The sequence below is a fragment of the Condylura cristata genome, unplaced genomic scaffold (genome assembly GCF_000260355.1).
Source record: "Condylura cristata isolate star-nosed mole 26May11 unplaced genomic scaffold, ConCri1.0 scaffold00011, whole genome shotgun sequence".
NCBI classification, from domain to species: Eukaryota; Metazoa; Chordata; class Mammalia; order Eulipotyphla; family Talpidae; genus Condylura; species Condylura cristata.
This window is the reverse complement of record NW_004567112.1, coordinates 40204917-40228430: the sequence shown is the minus strand read 5'-3', so window position 1 is coordinate 40228430 and position 23514 is coordinate 40204917. Positions and strand designations below refer to the sequence as shown.

General features: G+C 36.6%; 1 protein-coding gene across 4 annotated transcripts in view; it reads right to left on the bottom strand.

The window, feature by feature from the left end:
* Positions 1-22699, bottom strand: part of RUFY2 (RUN and FYVE domain containing 2) — a 36602-nt gene extending 13903 nt beyond the window's left edge. Inside the window, exons 1-13 of one of the 4 annotated variants that reach the window (XM_012723622.1) lie at positions 22447-22699; positions 20399-20572; positions 14798-14915; positions 12576-12677; positions 10567-10690; positions 10324-10385; positions 9437-9502; positions 6663-6732; positions 4892-4993; positions 4647-4763; positions 3962-4129; positions 3187-3284; positions 627-746 (exon numbers count right to left, since the gene is read on the bottom strand). In XM_012723622.1, coding sequence (XP_012579076.1) covers positions 627-746; positions 3187-3284; positions 3962-4129; positions 4647-4763; positions 4892-4993; positions 6663-6732; positions 9437-9502; positions 10324-10385; positions 10567-10690; positions 12576-12677; positions 14798-14915; positions 20399-20572; positions 22447-22450 — 1325 coding nt within the window. In that variant the 5' untranslated portion in view covers positions 22451-22699. Of the gene's footprint in view, positions 1-626; positions 747-826; positions 2442-3186; positions 3285-3961; positions 4130-4646; positions 4764-4891; positions 4994-6662; positions 6733-9436; positions 9503-10323; positions 10386-10566; positions 10691-12575; positions 12678-14797; positions 14916-20398; positions 20576-22007; positions 22272-22446 lie in introns of those variants that run through there. The other 3 variants (XM_004680837.2, XM_004680836.2, XM_012723623.1) reach the window with 3 other exon arrangements.
* Positions 22700-23514: the final 815 nt, after the last annotated feature.

Below are 23514 nucleotides of genomic sequence, written 5' to 3'. Positions count from 1 at the left end.
TCCCCACTCTGTCTCTGGTGAAGCCTCTCACCGCCCCTGAGCTTCTGGCCTGTACCCCAGTTCTATATGTACAAATAAATAAATCTTTAAAAAAAAAACTAAATAAAAAATAAAAATAAATAAACGAATAGGGCCCTCCCTGGTGGCGCAGCGGGTTAAAGCACAGCACTGAGAAGCTTAAGCCAATTCCACATGAGTTGGATTCCAGCCTGCCCCGGAGAAGATCCACATGGGGGTCAGGAGAGGTCTGCCTCGCCCGCTGCTCCCCTCAGCAGTGTACTTCGTCCTTCTGCCTGTTCTGCTCCCCCATTTGCTCCTGGTGAATCCTCTCACCCTCCACATCTCTGGGCTGTACCCCAGTTATGTATGAATAAATCTTAAAAAAAAAAAAAGCTAACTGTCTATATGTCTAAAAAATAAATAAATAAATGAATAAATAAAAGTGCTTTTAAACAATAAAAGGAGTAAAAATGTTTTATTGTAATTATATCTTCTAATTTTTTTATTATTTAAGGAGTTCTCTACAATCTAGCAGAAAGTAAAGGTATTCTACCATTATGTACAAAAAAAGAGCGACGTGGGAATTATGTTAACACAAGAATTTGTTCTAAGAGTGAAATACTCACAGTTGTTTCTCCTTTTGGGAGATTTGCTTCTGCAGGTTGCTGGATTTACTCTGACATTCTTGCATGTATTTCTTGTCCTCTTCTTCAGCTTCCATTTGCGCCTTCTCTGCTTGCTGCAATCTGGTGTAATTCAAATCAACTTTGGGTAAAACTGAGGCTAGAACTAGGGTGTAAAAGGGTGAAGAAGACAAATAAAAGAAAAATGGGGAAATAGAAACATTTCTAAATGAAAACAAAGTTTGGGAAAACTCACAAACTCAAACGTGAAAGAGCCACACAATGTCTAGAAACTGTTTTGTGTTTTTTTTTTCAATATAACATAATATGCCCAGAATATTATCTTCAAATTTGTTTTATTTCTTGTTCATAATTAATAGTGCAAAGCAATACAGCCTTTCCCACTTATGTAGAGCATAATGAGTTAACTTTCAAAATATAGTAGGTGCATTACTGACTTTTTACAAAACCATGAAAAGCATAGTTGTTATATCTACACTAGGTGAAGAAGCCACATTGTTTAGATTATGCCAGGATATTTATGCCAGGAATCAAGTGTGCTACAAGGCCAAGAACAAAGACCTGCAATTACATCAAATAACAGCCAAGTCCTCCCTACCAGATCTTTAGATGTTTATTAAACTATGCCAAAGCTATATTTGCATGTGTGTGTACGTGTTTGTATTTTTTAAGATTCAAAAGAATTTAATGCTTGTTGGCAACATTTACTAGACATCACTTTTGTTCCTTATCATTGAATTGAAAAATTAGTTAAAAATGTGATTTTCATCTTTTTCCTGTTTTTATTTGTAAGTCATTGCTTCTCCCTGTGCTTAGCTCCAGTCCCTGCCTCCTATGGCCATCTAGAATTTCTTAGATTTAACTTCAAAGTTTTTATAAAACATTTCCCTAGTATGCAAGGAATGTTAACTCCTTGTAAGGAATCAAAAGGGGCATTTCTATTCAGCTAACAACAAAAAATAGTACCTCTTTTCTTCCTTAAAATCATACCAGTGGGCCAACTCTCACATATTTCAAAGTATAAATGCCACTTTGAAGGAAAGAGAAAAACATCCAAGTGTTCTCTAAATCTAAATTTAAATTTAAAATATTAGAAGAGGACAGGGCCCCAAGCTCTTCTCTGAGTCTACAGAAATTAAAATAAAAGAGTGAGGTAGGCCGTGGAGTTGTGCTATCACAGCAAAGGGCAAAGGAGAACTGGAAAACTGAAGTGCAAAAGCACAAGAGAACGGCTGGCCAATTTGGGTGATAAACTATTTTAAAACATACACAAAAGAGTTAAGGAGCATTAGGCAGCGAAAAGAGAGGGCCAAAAGAGGTGTCGGGGTGGGAGAGGCCAGGAATCTGTGCCAACACATTGTCAAATCAAAGGTTAACTTATTTTTACACAATTGTCATATTTTCCATCAAAAAAGTAGCTTTAAAAAGTTAAAACTGAATTTGAAAATCCTGACCTTCAGAGGGTCAATATTCAAATCACCCTTGTGCACAAGGTTTGCAGAATGTGTTTTTTTGAAATCCAAGTGCACCGGCTCTGCTCTATGGTAGTGTGGTACCACAGCAGCTGATCAAGTGTACAGGCTAACTGATACCCTTTTAGAATACATAGTAGTAGCATAAATTCTTTTCTATTTAATATATTACATAAATTTTTATTCTCTTTTAGTCTGTTTAAATAGAAGTGTTTTTCAGAAAGATATATCTTTGACCAGCTTATACTGGTCCTGAGTGTCACTGCTGGCACATTTGACCAATGACATTGCAATTGTCCTAGTTTGAGTTAACAAATCATTATCACTTCATAATGGAATGGACAGAAATCAAAGACAGAAAAAGATAATAAAGATGTCCAAAATGTAAAAATGGGGATAAACAAAACAAAAAAGAAAAAAGAAGAAAGAGGATGTCAATAAAAGAATATTCATGTCAATAAAGCATTAATAGTTATGTTTTTCATAAGTAGATTCAAAGAAAGCAATGATAAGACATATGTTGACACCAACATGACAGGTCAATGGAAATACATTACATTTTCCAACAATAAAAGTGAAAAATGCCAATATAAAACAATTCAATTTAAACAAAATTATTTCTTGGTTTGGGTTGAGGGTCCTAGATCAAAGAAACACAACTGCCAACTCATAAAGCTTGATTTCAGAAAAAGAGATGGTGAATGATAAAGGATATGACAATTCATATGCATGGAAATCAATAGGGATAAGTCCACCATGGATTTTATTCATTTTATCAAGGTTTCTGTTTGTGTATTTGTTTTATGCAAAAGATTGAACCACATGAAATTGCTGCTATTAGACCTTTTTTAAAAAAATCTACAAATTGGCAAGTTCAAATGAATCAGCCTAATATAAAGCAACTTGATTCCATGCAACAACCAAACAAAAAGGCAAAAATTCTGCTGGGCTTAAGAAGATCCATGTCCTAATCTAAAGTTTCCTAGTGGTTTTGTGGCAGGTGTCAGAATTAAGTAAAGAAAAGGGGGGGAAGGAAAGAAAAAAAGAAACCAAAACTAGAAATGCTGTACCTTTGTTCCAGCTGCCTCATGGCTGCAGTAATTTTATTGGTTTTTTCTTCTAATTGGGTAATGATTTCATTTTTTTCTTTCAAACCATCTTCAGAACCCTATTTACAAAAATATAAAAGCTATAGTGGGTTTTACTTTGGAATCTGAATATTTTTAAGTTCATTCTGCCATTTTGCTGTGGAATTATTTTGAAATGGATTAAAATATTCCTACAATATGAAACAGCAGTATTACTAGCTTTCACTTAAAATATAGTAGAGAAAAAAACAGCCTTTGATGTTTTTAAAAGATAACAGAGTAAACTGTTATAAAATAATGCTATTTTGAAAATTAAATTGTGCTTTTTGATGATAAGTCTTCAACAACAATGTCAATTTATTAGAAAATTCCTAATAATTTTTATAGTAAAGTATTTCAATCAAAAGTAAATCTGTATCAGATTTACTGTGTAAAGAGCCCACAAAATGTCTTGAATTTTTAGATTGAGAGTTTTCTATAAGGTTTATTCCTCTGTTCATGTTGCAATATTAAGAGAGGTTCTAATAACCTTTCAACCTCAAGAAACAAATTCAGATCAGTGATTTTGTTTGTTCTTTGATACCTTTACTCATTGCTATATTTCTTAAGCTTTCCATTTAGAAAAAAGTTACTAGTGTTCGCTACTAATATGGCACAGTTAAAATGGTCTTATTTTTTGCAAAACAAATCCTTAATACAAATAGTCACTGCCAACTTGTATAACAAGAAATTTTAGGAATTTAATAAAGTTCTTTACCTGTAACTTTTGATACATCTCTATATTAATTGCTTTAACTTCTTCTAACTGCTGTCGAAGGCCTATCAGAGTATCCTGTTTCTCATGGATATCTTTCTCCAACAACTTCATGGCAAGTTCAATTTCATGTTTCATACTGACTTGTACTGCCAGCTCATTCTCCACATCCTACAATTTCAACATATCTCAATTCACTTTAGGGTGTCAAAATCAGATAGACAACAGTTACTGAAATCAAGAATTTTCATTCAATATGTATATTACTCCTTTCAAGTTACAAGTCCAACTGTATAGACAATCAACCAGATTCTGTAAGACAAAGTAACAATCTAAATATTTTCAAATGCACATTTTGCTAAAATGAAAAAATTTTCTATATTAATTATCCCTATTTTACTGTCTCAACAATTATATATATAGATGCCTTATATATTTAGTGTTAATTTTCTTTACATAATAAGGACATGATGCAATCTGTAAAAGTGAAGACTAAAAGTAACACAAAAACTCCATTTTCCAGTTTTAATTTCAGAAGGAAAAGAAGTTCCTTAACAATAAAGACCAACAGCAAAAGGGATAGTAAGTCTGACAATACTCTCCTTTTGACCTAGGTGGTGGTTACAAACATACTTACATATACATATTTACAATAACATTTTTTATTATTATTTGCTAATAATAATACCTGTCGTAATTGAGATTCATCTCGAAGCTGCCTCCTGGCTTCATTATACATTTCATCTAGCCCCTGCCGAGAATGCTTATATGTTTGAAGCTCGGTTTCCACATCCACTTTGTTAACCTAAAAAGAAAAACATAAAACTTTTATTTAATAATCACTACTATAATACAGATTAGAAATACCTATTACATAAAAATCTCTGAGAGGCATTTTTGACACAAGTCAGTCTAGAATCAGTCTGTCCTTACCTCTAGTTGCTGCTGTGTTTTCATTAAAATTAATTTATTTTCACTTCGTAACTGATGATTTTCTTCTTGGAGTTTAATGATGTTATTCTTTGCTATTGCTAACTAAAAATCATAAAACAAGAGCAAGAAAGACTATTTTAAACATCTTCATACTTGTTTTATATGTTATACTCATGATTAAAATAAAAAATAAAATCCTAAAAACATTTTGTCTTTCACATTTACAGAAACTTCATAAGAAAAATGTGTCCCATATTTAATCAACATAGCAATTAAGGAAATGATATTCCTATTTCTTTGTCTTTTTTAATTTTTTTAAAAATTTATTTATTTATTCATACAGAACTGGGTACAAGCCAGAGGTGCAGGGGCGGTGGAAGGCTTCACCAGAGACAGAGTGGGGAGCAGAACAGGCAGCTCAACAAAGTACACTGCTGAAGGGAGCAGCTCAGGAGAGGTCTGCTGCGCCATGTGGATCACCTCCAGGGCTGGGTATTGAACTCACACTGAAGTGGCTATGGCCAGCTTGCAGTGCTGCGTCCTAATTCATTGAGTCACCAGGGAGGACCCTGATACTCTTATTTCTACCATTCCCTTTGTTAAATAACATACTGAAGCATATTTGAAGCATATTATGTTAGTTGAAACTGACATCTGTCCTAAAAATAAATTAAGCATGTAAACTCTGAGTTAAACAGTGAAACTGCAAAGACATGTGTAAAGAAATACAATCTATAAGAAAAGAAAGTTACACTATTACTGAAAATGTTATACAGACATTCGTGATGACTGACTAGGGCATCCCCTGAAATCCAGGCACACTGAGTGACCATCATAAATGCATTATAACTCTCATCATGGGGGATAAACATGAGTAAGTGGCTTGGTTGTATGGCCCAGAATGAAAGAAGGATCTGAGAAAAGGAAAACAGGGGCCATTCCTTAATGCTGACTTGCAAGCACATTTCTGAATACTTTCTCAAAGGTACAATGTGAGCTTCATAGTATCCCGAAGGCCAAGAAGAGGCACAAACTGGTGAGCAGATCTCTCTAATGATAACAACCAGAAGTTCAACTATCAAAATGAGGATGCATTCTTAAATGTAGTCACACAAATAATTATGTGCTTCCTGTTTTTGAAATTAAGCCATTTTAAAATAAAGTAACTAAAATGAAAAATAAGATTCACAGCACTAATAAAACAGACTTGACTAAATAATTCTGAATAGGCAGCAAAAATTTTATGATTTGATAGATTTTTTTTAAACGTACCTAAAAAGCAAATATATAAATATATTACAAAGAAAGTTAGGATAATTTCTGGTTCTAGCACCATCAGACAGCCACTTTCACAATGCAGGAAACCAGAGCACATGGGATAAGTGTGCAAATGGGAGGGTGAATAAAGGGTAGACACCATCATTTAAGCAGGAATTTCTAATAACACATGATTACACTATTAAATACAGGATCACCTGGATTTTAAAATGAGAATCAACCTACCTACAGAAGAATCTGTATCAGTTTCATTTCTAGAAATTGAGTGTCTCAAATATATCTCAGAGTCACTTGAGAATTGGCCTAAGAATACATGGTTTCTTTAGAACTTGTAATAATAATCAATTACAAATATTTACAATTATTCCATCCTAATAATGAAAATGTGCATTATGTGTGCATGTATATTCTTAATGCATTTATACTTAAAATGGAAAAGGATCACAAATATTAAGCCCATGAAAGACAATTACACATGGCTGGGTAACAATACCTCTTCGATCAGCTTAGTATTTGATTTTTCTAATGAGTCAACTCTTGAATGGAGACTGCTGACTGTGCTGCTGAAATTAATAAAGAAAAAAATTCAAAATCACACAATGGCAAGAAAAACTATGTTATCTTGGATTCATTGTGTTGTCTGAATTTTTGAATGTGGAAAATTTCATTCAGTTGGTTAATCTGATTTGGCTAGGAAAGCAATAAATACTATTAAGAATCAATATTCCTGTTAAAATTTCATTTGATGCTGCTCATTTGTTTCATGTCAAGTGTCCTTCTTACATTTAATTTATAATATTTAGGAATGGAAATTCCACACAAAGCTGACTAATATTGGTTAAAATAAATTTTAAATTCTTTCTCAAAGGATGAGCTTCAAATGTCCATTTTATAATTAAGCCTGCAACAAGGCAAACACTCCATCTCTCAAGAATCTAACCAAAAGAAAGTATGCACCATTTGTTTTGAGCATTTTTGTTTGAATAGATCAACACAACACTATTTAAATTTTACTGAATCTACTACTCAAGGCATGCTTGATTCTACTACATCAAACTTTTTCTAATACAATGTGCTACATGCATTATTGAAAAACTTAAATAAATATAACATTTTACAACAACCTTAGAAACAAGTATTGACATTTGAATTTCACTGGCAAAACAAGTATGTTTTTGTACTGAAAAATCTTTTAAAAATATTTTTACTAATTATTCATTTTCTATTAATGAAAGTCCATTTGTAACTATGTAGCAAATATTCTTACTAAACCAGCGCAATCTACTCTGGAGCCACAAGTCACATGTGCCCACTGTACTTACTATTGTGCCTACTGGCAATTAAGTGAGCTATTGATGTAAGATATACATTGTATTTTGAAAATGGTACAAAGAAAAAAATAGAAAATATATCACAAATAATTTTTATCATTGTCAAAATTATTTGGGACATACTAGGTTAAATTACATGTTTTACAAAAATAAACAACCCCATCAAAAAATGGGCAGAAGAGCTAAAAAAAACATTTCTCCAAAGAGGAAATGCAGATGGCCAACAAGCATATGAAAAAATGTTCAACATCACTTGTAATAAGGGAGATGCAAATTAAAACCACAATGAGATACCACCTCACTCCAGTGAGAATGGCACATCTTAAAACAACTAGCAACAACAAATATAGGCAAGGATGTGGAGAAAAAGAAACAGTCCTTCACTGCTGGTGGGAATGCAAGCTTGTACAACCACTGTGGAAAACTGTTTGGAGGTTCCTCAAACTGCTTAATGTGGAGCTTCCCTATGACCTAGCAATCCCACTCCTTGGTATCTACCCAAAAGACACAAAAACACTGATTCAAAAAGATACCTGTACCCCCATGTTTAGTGCTGCCTTATTTACAATTGGAAAGACATGGAAACAGCCCAAATGCCCAAAAGTAGATGACTGGATTACAAAGATGTGGTACATATACACAATGGAATATTACTCAGCAACCAAAAAAAATAAACACATGCCTTTTGCAGCAACATACATGGAGCTGGAAAAGATCATGCTTAATGAAATAAGCCAGAAAGAAAAGGAAAAATACCAGATGATTTCACTCATAGCAGGAGTATAACAGTCCAGGTGAGAAAATAATAATAATAATGAACAGCTATATACCAGAGACATTTTTATGGGGATGAAATGGGGAATGGGATCAAAAACAGTGGAGGGAGGGAAATGCACTGGACTATGGTGTTGGCACATGGGTGATTTGATGATGGGAAGCCCACAACTGAGATGGAAAAATACACAAAATGATGTAAAAATAAACTATTATATGGTGATGGGAAACCTGCAGGGATTACAATTGAGATGGGGAAAAAATGTACAAAATGATGTAAAAATAAACTTATAAAAATAAATAAACTATTATATTACTTATTTAAAAAATAAATTACATGTTTTAAATTATATTCTATCTTCTTTTTACCTTTTGATGTGGCTCCTAGAATTTTTAAAAAGATTTATTTTTATTTATTTATGCATAAAAGAACTGGAATATAGGCCAGAGGTGCATCAGGTGAGGACTCATCAGAGACATAGTGGGGAGCAGAACATGCAGATCTAGTGAGATACACTGCTGAGAGGAGCAGTGGGTGAGACAGGAGAGGTCTGCTGTGCCATGTGGGTCAGCTTCCTGACTGGGGATTGAACTCATGCTTCAGTGGCTGGTGATAGACTGATAGCACTGAGATTTAATTCCTGCACCACCAGGCAGCCCCCTCGAAATCTTAAATTATCTATATGCCCACTATACTATATGCTACTCTATACTATTTTACATACAGATGTCAGAAACTCTTTACAGAGTATTCACTGATGGCTTCTATGACTGAATCACAATAAAAGGAGAAAATTCCCATCATGGAAGATGACAGTCACACTTATATGTGAAGCCCTTTGAAGTAGGAAAAATGAATTTTTGGGCCATCAAAATGATATAAACTTCCATCCCATCCAGGCTTTCTTCCCAAAGTTATGGGGATAACTTTGAAATTTTAATTTTAAATGTTCTGATGATGCTGTTTAAAAAGGTGACTCTCATTTTCTCCTGAAAATGAATTATCATCAAGAGTTCTTTGTATTTTTAATGCCTGTTCACTATCACCTTAACCCTGTCTCAACAATACTTAGACAAAGTTAAGCTGACCTGAAAAGGGAAAAAGAAATTAGGACAAGTCATAAGTGTAACTATTAAGTATCCAAGTATCAATAATACTTACTTCAGTTGTCTATTTAATTCTTCAACATAATTCTTCTGGTCTAATATGGCAGTAATTTGAACATTCCTATAGAAAGAATAAAGTAGCTTTGTGCTAGTTGGAAAAGTTTATTGGGTGCTGAAACTGCTATAAAACAATATTATCTTGTTTTTAAAACAAACTTCAAGAATCTATGTAATCATGTAGCAGTAACTGTACAATAAATCACTGTAACTTTTGTTAAATTACTAACACTAGACTTAGTGAGACCATTTGTATATTTTAAATTTTAAGCACAATTCTTGAAATAAATCAGCTTTTTTAAGTTTAAGAAAATAAGCTTTTATCTCCTTTTATCATAAAACACATAACTATTCAAAATGGGTCTCAAAAACCATACAAATGTAACCAAAAATAGTATTTCATACTAAAGCCTCTTCTTCCAAGTGACATTTGCTTTATAAAGTTCATAAATTAAAGTGAAAACAACATACAGGAAAAAAGAATATAAAAATTACAATGGATATAAATGGATTTCAAATTGATTTGTACAAAGCTACATAAAAAACATACATGTGAATGGAATGTTACTGAGCAATCAAAAATGTAAACTTATGCCTTTTGCAGCAACATGGATGGAGCTGGAAGGGACTGTGCTTAGTGAAATAAGCCAGAAAGAAAAAGAAAAATATCGGTTTCACTCATAGCAGGAGCATAAAGGACAAGGGGGGGAAAAAATAATAGTGAACAACTATATACTAGAGACATTTCACGGGGGTAGAGTGGGAAAAAGGGATAAAAAATGGGGGGGATTACAACTGAGATAGAAAAAGGCACAAAATGATGTAAAAATAAACTATTATATTAATTTTTAGAAATCCATGTGAAATAACTTCTGAACATCATACCTTTCTTTATTTCCAATATCTTCCTCATTCTTTAAGTACATAGAAAAATCAATCACTCCAACCTAAAATATAGAAACTTATTTTTACTTAAAGGGAAAAATATTAGAATTATTACATGGAACTGAATTTCATTCTTATTTCTTCTTTAGTGTTTAACAGTGCTATTTACAACTTAAAATATTATCTGGAGAGAAACAGTATAAATGGGATCTTCTTCACTGAGCACAAGTCACTTGCACTTACTTGTGAGTCTAAATCCTCTCCTTTAACACACAAATTAGCATCTATCACATTCAGGCCAACCAGCAGCCCAACAATTACTGATCCTTCTTCTTCCATCATTAGTGCATGATACTCATAGAATTCACTGTAAACATTAAAATGATAAAAATGTTAAATCACAAATTACAAAGAGTAAATTTAAAATTTCTCAGCCCCTTATTATAAACATGAGACCATATAAAGCAAAGTATCTTCAAACCAACCTTTCTATATGTAAGTAACTAAAATTTGGAGACTTAAGGGTCTACACAGAAAACTTTTGATAAAAGAGACTGAAGGCAATAAAAGAGGGAAAGGAATTTTGAGCAAGAAAAAAAGAGAAGCAAAGAGGGATCAGAACAAAAAGAGGATCCTGGAAGCCTGGAATGTCTCATTCTCGGGACATGATTACAGTTGCTGATCTGATTATAATACTTTTTATTAAAGTTGAAATTATTTGACTACAGTTTCAAACCTATGGTTTAGTAAGACTCTTGGGATAAAGAGTAGGTTGGGGAAATGAACATACAAAACATTCCAAAACCAAAGTTCAAGTCAATGCATTTGATATGTGTATTGTGAATGTGTCTAATAGATAATCGTAGGTTAAAGATATTATGAAACTTAACTGATTGAATGGATAAAGAAAATGTGCTATATTTTTGTAAAGGAACCTTGCTCACAGGTAAAACAAAATAAAGCCATGTCACTTCCAACAACATAAATGGATGTTGGGGACCTTGTGCTAAGTGGAATAAGTCAGAGAAAGACAAATACTAGACTATCTCACACGTGAAATAAAAAAAAAGTTTACAGATACAGAGACTAGATTGGTGATTGTGAGAGGCAGGGTGGAAAGTGGGGCAGAGAGAAATGGATGAAGGGGGTTATGAGGTACAAATTTCCTATTGTAAAATAAATTTACAGCATGATGACGAAAGTAAATAACTGCATTATTTGAAAGTTGCTAAGAGTAAACCTTAAAAGTTCTTATCACAAGAAAAAAAAATGACTGTGCTATGGATGTTCAACAAAATATACAAATATTGAATCATATTGTATACCTAATACTAACATAATTACCTCAAAAATATATAATGATTTAATATTCTAAGATTTATTTTCAATGTAAATTTTTAAATACACACAAAAAATGATGTATATAATGATATATCAATTATACCTGAAGTTTAAAAATAAAGATACTTATAAGATTTCAAAATCCTAAAAAATTTTAAACAAGGAAGTTGTGAAAGAAGTAAGGACAGTAAAAAAAAAAACTTGTCAACTTACATTCACATGAGGTTATTGTCTCATGTATTCCACAAAACATTCCATGTATGTTCTTTAATGACTTTAACTGACCTTAGGGTATTACTGATAACTGCAAGTGCTGAAAGTACAGTTGTTCTCATTTTTAACAAATACAAAATCCAAGATGTACAACCACAGTCACAAATAACACCAAAAATGATCACATTCTCCAAAATATCAGAGAGGTACTCTGAGGTCGAGAACAAGGACAAATGGAGGGTCATCCATGGGCTCACTCCCTGCAAGAACTGATTACTGTATTTTGTTAAATATCTGGCCTTCAATTTAAGCCAACTGTTTACAAAATACTCAAAATACAACTGAAGCGGTAGTTTGGACATCAAAGATCTAAAAAGTAACCTCTCAATGGCCCAAATTCCCATTCAAAATTTACCCATAATATTAACTGTAATTTAGAAAAGGTGAAACTTAAAAATATAAACTTCCCCCTCATTGTTTAAAATAAAGCTTAAAAAGCCTACGGTGTTCACTTTTTAGGCTAGCTCCTGATCTATGTTATGTCCCCACCATACTTTCTCGCTCACTGTCCTGCTCTTTAATTTGATGGCATCTGATTGTATATTATATATGCTTTTGTATTACAACTCCAATCCTTTTTGGAAGACAAGATACAAATGAAACAAAAATAAAAATGAATGTGAATAAATGGTACTAACCTCAAGAGATCCCTCTGAATAATTAAGCAACGCAGGTAATCAGCCATTTTTTTTTGCATAAGAGCTAATCGAAGCCATGCTCTTGCACGACCTAGAGGTGTCCTAAAAAGCAAAATCAATTTGTCAGAAAATAGCTCCAAAGATGATAAACTGCATGTTCTCTCTCTCTCTCTCTCTCTCTTTTAAGATTTATTTATTTATGTATACAAGTGCTGGGTTATAGTCCAGAGGTGGGGGTGGATGTGGGTGTGAGGATTCACCAGAGACAAAAGTGGCAAACAGAACAGGTAAGTATACTGTAACACACTGCTGAGGGGAGCAGCGGGCAAGACAGGAGAGGTCTGCTGTGCCATGTGGGTCAGCTCCCTGGCCAGGGATCCAACTCCTGCTGCAGTGGCTGCTGATAGTTTCCTAATGCTGAGACTTAAACCCTTGCACAACAAGGGAGGCCTCTACATATTCTCTCTCTTTGAGGGACACATTAATAATAATAAACTAGGCAATTTATCATAGCTGTTTTTCATTTTATATTTTAATCCAGCCCTATGAGCATGAAACCAATGCCGAGGAGTTATTTAAATCTCTAAGGTAAATCGTACCTGTAGGACATCTAGCTACCATTTTATGATTTGGTAGTGAAGATATCCCTACAAGAAATATTTTGTCAGAATGGGCTTAGCTTCTAAAATGAATATGCAAAATGCATCAAAAAGGCAGCAAAACAATGATAAATGATATTATATCTAAAAACTACCAGGCTGGCCCCAACCTGGTAATTAACTAAGGAGAATTCACTGTGTTGTTTGATGTTTTCCCATATGTTTCTTTTAGGTATTTGTACTTAAAAAATTTAAATCTTATACCTCTCTTACCTAGTCTATTATTTGAGCAGTTTTATAGAATGTTTTTTTTAAAAGAAAGGTATGTATAATATCATTGATGCTTTTTTTTTTTCTTATGCAGAGAACATTTTAGCAAATAGTATGGGAAGAAAGTGGATCTTCACTTCTAATAGCTTATGAGTTTCTTATGTCTTAAATATTTTTTATTCTTTTAACTTTGTACATTCATATTAAAGTGAAACCAAATCATATTTTTCATAGTAAGAGTTGAAATCCCCTTTTTCCTCTGTCATTGTTAAAAATCACTACAGCAAAATCACTATTAGAAACATTAAGTGTGAACATCACTTGTTACTTAATTCTAAAAACAAGATCTGAATCCCACTTCTGCCAATCCTGCTTCTGATCTTTATTTTTCACATCTATGCAATTATTATAATACTCTCCACCTTATAAGAATGATGAGAGCACAAAGTGAAATAATTCACATAAAACTTATTACCCTGGCACAGTGTTCAATAATAATGGTCATTCATTTTGATCACTCAGTTAAGTACAACTTGCAAACAATTGAATGTTGTAATAATAGCCAAAAAACACTAGCATATTCCCTACAATGTATAAAATTATAAAAAATTGTAAAGCTAAAGGAAAGCAAATTGATAATTTGATAGAAAAAGCATTAAAATTTTGCCTCATTCAAAGGAATTCAGATTTAATTAAATAGAGCTCTTCCCTCTTAATTATACCCTAAAGAGCTTAAGAATGTAGCCTTAACAATATTCCCTACTTGCAAAATTTTCAACACAGATGAGTTATAGGCTTTTATACAAGCTTTTAGTATATTTCAGATACATTTGTCTGGTAAAATAGAAAGATGACACGTTAGGTCCCAATTGTCAGAGGAAGAAAAATAATCTGCACAAGTCCTATAGCATATAAATGGCTTTTCCCAGAACTCAAATCTCCTGAGCTTTTGCCATGAATTTATGCTCAATCTTCAACAAACAGTTACTCATGGATAGCTACTGCAAATTAACTTAACATTCAGGAGACAGAGGTACATAATTGATATATTCTTTCTTAAAGAAACATGTGATTTCCTACAATAAGAGATAAAATTGAAGTAGTGACCTAGTAAAGGAATGAATAGCCATAAACTTAAATGAGTAGCTAATCTGTATCGAAGGAGCCCAGAAAAACTTCAGGAAAAAAAATTAAATGTTAGCAAAAGAATCAAGAATGAACAGAATTTTACTAGAAAGGAATGGAATGTGGCTACTTAGGGCTAAGAGAAAATAATAAACTAGAAGGTGAGGTTTTAAGGAATAGTAAATATATGTCTGTCGTTAGGGATAAACAAATAATAAAGCAACTTACTTAAGACCAGGTAAATCCCGGACACTGGCTCCTATTTCCTCTGCTTCTGGGTAGAGCTTCTCTACCAGTTCCAAGGGGCCCCAGATAGTTTTGTTATAACTTAAAAACGATTTTCTTACTGAAAAAAGAAAATAATACATACACCTTCGACATATAAAATATCTTCCTTTTAAATATTTAGTTCAACATTTCTTAATATGCAATTATTCAGCAACCTTTCCTCTGTTATTATTACATAGGCCTATTAACTAGGATCCTGATATTTTTCCCCTATCAGAAATATGCAAGCAAGTAATTAAGCTGAAAAACAAACTCCTTTTCCAGTACAGAAAAGAGGCTGGAGTCCCTACCAAGTTGATCATTATCAGTAATTAAATAAAGCAAAGGAAAAAAAAAGACATTTTCCTAATGTTTTTATTTAACCTTGGCTTAAAAAAATTTTGAGTATTTATTTTTGCATAGAACTGGGGTACAGGCCCGAGGTGTGGGGTTGAGAGGATTCATCAGAGACAGAGAGGGAACAAGAAGGCAGATTTACTGAAATACTCTCCTAAGGAGAGCAGCTGGGGAAACAGAAGAGGTCTGCTGTACCATGTGGGTCACCTCCCTGGCCAGACATAGAACTCAAGCCTTCAACATGCACCATTGCAATAATAGTACTGAGACTTAACCCTTAGGCCACCAGGGAGGCCCATGTTTTAATTTTTCAATGAGACTATTACTTAAACTTTTAAAATTATACTGCATTATTTCTGCCATACATATGGGCCAATGTCATATACTTTGTAGGTGACTCAATAGATACTGACTGACTTAATGTTTAATAAAAGGGAAGCATCAAAAAAGTTATTTTCCTATCAAACATGAACATGTTTGCCTTTTATTTTATTACAAACCTGAGATAATATAAAACCATGACCACTGTATGTTTCTTTCTAAATACTGACCAGATATCTGCAGATCCAGTATGCCTATCAAATGCATCACCAAGGGAGAACCCAAGATAGGCTTTTTCATTAGAAAATCAATCAGCACGACTTTGTAATAACTAATCAAGATAGCCTATAACTGTTAGGACATGTATCAAGATATTTTGTGAAATAAAGGAAAATTAACTCAGAAAAGAATTTAAAACTGAATTATCTTAGCCATCATTTACAAATTCCATTTTAGCAAGCTTGAGGAAGTAAAGATCTATATCACTGCCATTTAAAAAAAAGTTTTTGGGCCCTTTCTGGTGGCGCAATGGGTTAAAACACAGCACTCTCAAGCTATCTGCAGCTCCTGCAGCACAAATTCCATCTCCAGTCACGTAATTGACTCACATGGTGCAGCAGACCTCTCCTGCTTTCTTCAGCAATATATTTCTGTTCCCCACACTGTCTCTGGTGCATTCTTTCACCCCCCACCACCTGTGACCTGTACCCCAGTTCTTGTATGCATAAATAAATCTTTAAAAATAAATAAATAGGCCCTCCCTTGTGGCGCAGTGGGTTAAAGCACAGCACTGACAATCTAAAGCCGCTTCCGCATGAGTTCGATTCCCGCTTGCCCCGGAGGTGACCACATGGCGCGGCAGATCTCTCCTGACCCGCCCGCTGCTCCCCTCAGCAGTGTACTTCGTCGATCTGCCTGTTCTGCTCCCCACTCTGTCTGTGGTGAAGCCTCTCACCGCCCCTGAGCCTCTAGCCTGTACCCCAGTTCTGTATGCACAAATAAATAAATCTTTAAAAAATAAATAAATAAATATTTTAAAGGTTTTTAGTTTTGTTCTTTTTTTTTTCCAAAAAAGACTGGTGACTCCCTGATATATTAAAAGGAGTATTTAGGGACTGTTAATATAAAGGGTAGGTAAACAATCTATAAAAGTAAGAATAGGGTCCTCCCTGGTGCCCAGCGAGTTAAAGCAAAGAAATAGAACAAATATTGATGAGATTCATATGGAATCATAAAAGACCTCGAATAGCCAAAACTCTCATGACTAAAAAGAAAGAGAATAGAGGCATCACAATCCCAAACTTCAAGCTATACAATTCAAAACTGCATGGTACTGGAACAAGAACAGACATATAGACCAGTGGATTTGAATAGAAAACCCAGATATAAACCCACAAGTTTATGGACAGCTAACTTTTGACAAAGGAGCACAGAAGATACAATGGAACAAAGAAAGTTTGTTCAACAAATGGTGCTGGGAAAACTGGAAAGCTACATGCAAAAAAACAAAACTAGACCACTACCTCACACCATATGCAAAAACCAACTCAAAATGGATGAAAGACCTAGACATAAGAACGGAAACCATAAAACACCTGGAAGCAAAGATGGGCAAAACACTACATGACATATACCTCAGTTACATCTTTAAAGATACAACACCCAATGCAACAATAGTGAAGGAAAGGATAACGAATGGGACTACATCAAGTTAAAGAGCTTCTATACAGCAAAAGAGACATTACAAAAAACAAACAGACATCCCACTGATTGGGGAAAAATTTTCTCACACAATACTAGCAATAAAGGACTGATCACAAAGATATACAAAGAAATGATGAAACTCAACAAAAATAAACAACCCCATCAAAAAATGGGCAGAAGAGCTAAAAAGACACTTCTCCAAAAAGGAAATGCAGATGGCCAACAAACATGAAAAAATGTTCAACAACACTGGTAATAAGGGAGATGCAAATTAAAACCACAATGAGATACCACCTCACCCTAGTGAGAATGGCACATCTTCAAACAATTAGCAACAACAAATGTTGGCGAGTTTGTGGAGAAAAAGGAAAGGAACTCTCCTGCACTGCTGGTGGGAATGCAAACTAGTACAGCCACTATGGAAAACTGTTTGGAGGTTTCTCAAACTGCTAAACATGGAGCTTCCATATGACCCAGCAATCCCACTCCTAGATATCTACCCAAAAGGCTCAGAAACAGATTCAAAAAAATACCTGCACCCCCATGTTTATTGCTGCTTTATTTACAATTGGAAAGACATGGAAACAATCCAAATGCCCAAAAGTAGATGACTGGATTAAAAAGATGTGGTACATATACACAATGGAATATTACTCAGCAATCAAGAAAGAAACACATGACTTTTGCAGCAAAGTGGATGGAGCTGGAAGGAATCATGCTTAGTGAAATAAGCCCGAAAGAAAAAGAAAAATACTGATGGTTTCACTCAGAGCAGCAGCATAACGGACCAGGGAAAATAATAATAACAACAAACAACTATATACCAGAGAATTTATGGGGGTAGAATGGAAAATGGGATCAAAAATGAGTGGGGAGGCCCTCCCTGGTGGCACAGCGGGTTAAAGCACAGCACTGAGAATCTAAAGCGCCTTCCTCATGAGTTCGATAGTTCCATTCCTGCCTGCCCCGGAGGTGACCACATGGCGTGGAGGACCTCTCCTGACCTCGCCTGCTGCTCCCCTCAGCGGTGTGCTTCCTCGATCTGCCTGTTCTGTTCCCAGCTCTGTCTCTGGTGAAGCCTCTCACGGCCCCTGAGCCTCTGGCCTGCACCCCAGTTCTGTATGCACAAATAAATAAATCTTTAAAAAGAAAAAAATAAGTCCTCCAATTCTAAAAAAAAAAAAAAATGAGTGGGGAGTAAGGGGGGAAATGCACTGGACTATGGTAATGGCACACGGGTGATTTGGTGATGGGAAGCCCACGGGGATTACAACTGAGATGGAAAAAGACACAAAATGATGTAGAAATAAGCTATTATATTAAAAATAATAACAATAGGGCCCTCCCTGGAGGTGCAGCGGGTTAAAGCACAGCACTAAGAAGCTTAAGCCACTTCCACATGAGTTCGATTTCCCGCCTGCCCCAGAGGTGACCACATGGCATGGCAGACCTCTCCTGACCTGCCCCCTGCTCCCCTCAGCAGTATACTTCATTGATCTGCATGTTCTGCTCCCCTTTCTGTCTCTGGTGAATCCTCTCACCCTCTGCATCTCTGGCCTGTACCCAGTTCTATATGAATAAATAAATCTTTAAAAAATATATAGGGCCCTCCCTGGAGGTGCAGCGGGTTAAAGCACAGCACTAAGAAGCTTAAGCCACTTCCACATGAGTTCGATTTCCCGCCTGCCCCAGAGGTGACCACATGGCATGGCAGACCTCTCCTGACCTGCCCCCTGCTCCCCTCAGCAGTATACTTCATTGATCTGCATGTTCTGCTCCCCTTTCTGTCTCTGGTGAATCCTCTCACCCTCTGCATCTCTGGCCTGTACCCAGTTCTATATGAATAAATAAATCTTTAAAAAATAATAACAACAATAATAAAATCCCAGCATACACATATACCACACAACATTCTTACAGCAAAATTTTAAAAGAAAAAAATTAGAAACAACCTAAGAATACATAGTAGCTGGATAAAGTATGATAATCATATACTATTGAGTTATACAGCTATTAAAAATTGATAAAGACCTCTATGTAAATGGAAACATCTCCAAATCATACCATCAAGTTATTTTTTCAAAGGAAAAAAAGGCATCATAAAATAACTTTCATGGCAACAATCTATCTAAAATAAAAGAAAAAAAATGACAAGATACCCTTTTAGGGAGAAGAGAAGAGAATAAAGGGAAACTGTGTTTCTACATCCTTTCATTCATGTACAAAAAAGTGTATTTCACTATTATTCATAAAATTTTAAATTATTTTAAGTCTTTAAAGAAATGAGCACATTAATAATAAAATTTGCTTCCTAGGTTCCTTCTCAACATCAAATACATTTTATTAAAGCCATGTTTAGGTAAGTCTTCTCTTGTAGTTTTTACACTGAACCCCTCTTTCATGTGCCATAGTCTGAATTCTTGGTCTTCCCAATTTACCCAGATGTCTAGTATACCAATAAGAAACCAAGATTCTTCTGCTAAATAATAGACACCTCAGTAAACAGCCTTTACTCAGCAATCAAAAAAAAGATAAACACATGCCTTTTACATAAATATTGATCATATGAACTAGAGACCAACAACTGTTACTGTAAGTAGTTACTAATGTAAATAAGTTATTTGCAATGCACATTAGGTAACCAAATGTAATCAAACATTTTAGAAATAGCAGTAACCCAATATGAAGTATATAGAAGAATAAAATATCTACTATTATTATCATTTTCAGGGATTGCTCCCATATCTACAACAACCCAATCCAGAAGACAATTTTTCCAGATCTTTCTTTACACTAAGGAGATTTATATTTCAACAATTAAGTATTTGTTACATATGGGTCAAGCTCTAAGAGTTCATATCAGAATAAGATTTTATATCAGAGCCACCAACTTGAAATTTTTTTAAATCACTCATAATCAAAAAAAAAAACCTCAATCATCCTAGATATAGAAACTCAAAGTATGTTGGGGGAAACATGCTATCTACAAAACATTAACAATCATTTTCTAAAGGCTACCCCAGAAAATATAAAGCAACAGGACATTTTCTCCCAAAACCAAGCTGCCCAGTAATTTTAAATGAAAGTAATACAACTTCAAAAAATATCACATTTTCAAGAATGCTTAAGACGGAAGAGGCGGATTCTAAAATTAATTTTTTTTTTTTAATCTCACGATACCTTTAAGGCCATGTTTCAGACAGTGTTCCATAACAACAAAAAACTGCTGCAAGGGGGGATAGTCGGAATCCAGTGTGCGGCCAAAGCTTAGAGCAGATTCAATGAGTCCTTTGATACTCAGTTTAGCCATGTTTAACAAGTTTGCTCTCTCCACTGCGGTAGGATCTTTTGTAGCTGAAAGCAGAAGAAAGGAACCCAACATCATTTGCCTAACAAGACAGTGGAAAAATAGACAAACTCTTTCCTTTCCCTATAAAACCAACAGTGGTTTATTTTTCCTTCAGCAACAAATCAGTCTCCCTAACTAACCTATATCCAGCCCTTCTCTCTCTGTTTCTCACATACACCACACACATACCAGAGAACACTACCAAGCCGACCGAAGTTGATGAATTATTTTCAAGCTCCTGAAAATTGACCTTCTCTGTTATTTATTTTGCTTTTGTAGTACCTTCTTCTTCAGGGAGAATAATGATTTTGTTAATGACTTTCTGTTAATGTCTTTTTGTTAATGAGATAAGTTTGGAGTTACAGACATATTTAAGGATTGGAGCAAAAGTGGGCTAGCAGGAAAGACCCAAGAATGAATTCAAGGCAAATAAATGTTCAAAATAACCTGGCAATCAGAAAGAAGGTAGTTAAAATTCTAAGATGTCAGTGTCTGCTATAACAGACCCAAAGATAAATAAAAATGCCCTGATAAACAATGGGCTACAGGAAACCATTCAATTCTTTGACTCACTTTCATCCTCTTTCTGTCTTGTATTTCCACTGCAGTGGCTTCTGTATTGCATGACTCCTTAGCCCAGAGGAAATAAAGGGTTTCACATTAACGAGCCCTGCCCCTCTGCACAGCTGAAGATGTTGGATATCACGCTAGCTAGTGCGTTTTCAATGCGTTTTCTTACTTGATATTTTCAATTCACAAAATATTTTCTTTCCCATACTTTCACTGTGCTTGGAAGCCCAGAAGCTTCTCCATGCCCTCATCACTGTTGTGAATGGCAGCAATATTTTCAGCAAAAAACAGATGACAACATTAAGTGCAGAAAAATCAAACACTTCATATACAACATTTCATAATCGCTGATCGAGTATTCTCCTGAGGTCAGAAAGCTAGATGTTGGAGCTTGATACTGCATACTAAGCAACTTAAAACGCAGTCACAACTGCTGCGTTGGCTGGTGAAAAATAGCCAGACGCGACATTTCTTCAAATCTGCGTAGTGGTGCGACTCCCCTTCCCCCCACCCCTCCGGGGGCGAAATCACTCGATGTTTCATAACCTGTGACAATTTTCATTTTTCCTAACCCAGAGCCCATCACAACCCTTAACGTGCGATGCGACAACCAGACAAAGAGCTCCTTTGCAGTCGCTGTGAGGCAGGACCCAGCTGGGCACCCGCAGCTTCTTCGCAGAGGACCATTCGCTCCCCGGCCGCGCCCCACCCCTACTCCAGGACGGGTCCTCCCGGGTCGCGGCCCCCACCCCGCCAAAGGCCGGTCCCCGCATCTTGCTCGGGGCTAGACCCCTTTCCTGGCTCCCTCCCAAGCCCAGAAAGGCTACCCAAAGGGCTCGGGCATCTCGAGGGCCCCGGCGAAGGGCTCACCCGGACTCGTGTGCTGCATGTCTGTCCCTCTTCTGCTCTCGGCGTCAGACACCAATGTCAAAACCTGAGAAGTATCTTCTCTCCGCCACCCCCAAACCTGAAAAGTCATCACCCGTCCCCGTCTGTTCCCCGACTCGGTGGCTGAACTCAGGCTCGCCCGGTCCTAGCTCCTGGAAGCCGTCTATTCTCGAACCCTCGGCCTTTAGGCCCCAGAGCCCCCGCGGAGGCCGGAGGGAAGGAGGGGCGGCGCGCGCGCGTTGCCATAGCGACCCCGGGCGCCCGGGAGTCCCCGGCTGCCCCCGCCAAACCCCGCGCCGAGTTCCCGCCCCAGTTCCGACCCCGAGACCTCGGTGCTCCCCACCACCGGCCTCCTCATCAAGCTGCGGCCTTCAGCGCAGAATGGCGGGCCCAGGGTCCGCTCTCGGCCCACTCCCCTTACCCATGGCGGTGGCGACGCGGTCTCGGGCGGGGACTCCCTGGGCCCCGCTAACAACTCCCTTCTGGCGTGCGGCGGCCGCCACGACGTCTGTGACCCGGCCCGCTGCGGCCCACAGCGCTCCCGGCGGCGGGAGGACGCCCGGGCGAGCCCACGGCTCGGCGAGTGGGGCGGGGGATCGCGGAGACTCCAGCCGACTGCAGAGAAAACCCGCCCTCGCCACCGCCGAGTCTCCTCCGGCGTCCAGTGGGCGTCCACTGGGACCGGAAGAAGGAAAAGGAATGTGGAGAAGATCTAGGGTGTGAGGGCCAGACCCTGGTGCGACCACGGGCTTCTCACCCTGCGGGGCTTCGCCTGCACGCTAAGGCTGCATCCTCCGGCTGGCGAGCCACCTGCAAACTACCTTCAGAGCGCGCATGGGTTTAATCTGATCCCTGACAGCTTCCCTTTCATCTTCACAAAGTTAAAGGGGGCAAGGAATTTTGAAAATCCGAAGCCACTGACATTGGAGGCAGAAATGTACTGAAATTGTTTTAAACGCTAAAACCACGACGCTTCAGCCAGTAAAGACATTGGTTATATAAACACACACGCAACAAACACACACAATGAAGATTGGCCTTTCGAATCACAGGGGAAGAGGTAGAGATATAAAGACAGCCTTTTCAAGGGAAAAAGAATCTTGTGGTCAAATATCAGGCTTAAGTTATATCCATTTCGGATGAGTAAGCCTTTACCTAGTTAGCTCAAGTGTCAACACAGTGACTAAGAAATAGAACGAGCTATTTCATTAAAACTCAACGCTATGGGCCTCCCTGGTGAGATAGGATGCAGCACTGCAAGTGAGCCCTAGCTGCTTCAGTGCAAGTTCAATCATCCGCCGCCCGGAGGAGATCCAGACCTCTCCTGACCCGCCCACTGTTTCCCTCAGCAGTGTACTTGGTCCACCTGCCTGTTCGCTCCCCCTCTGTCTCTGGTGAATCCTCTCACTGCCCTGAACCTCTGGCTTGTACCCCAGTTCTGTATGAATAGAATAAATAAAATCTTAAAAAAAAAAAAACTGAACGATGT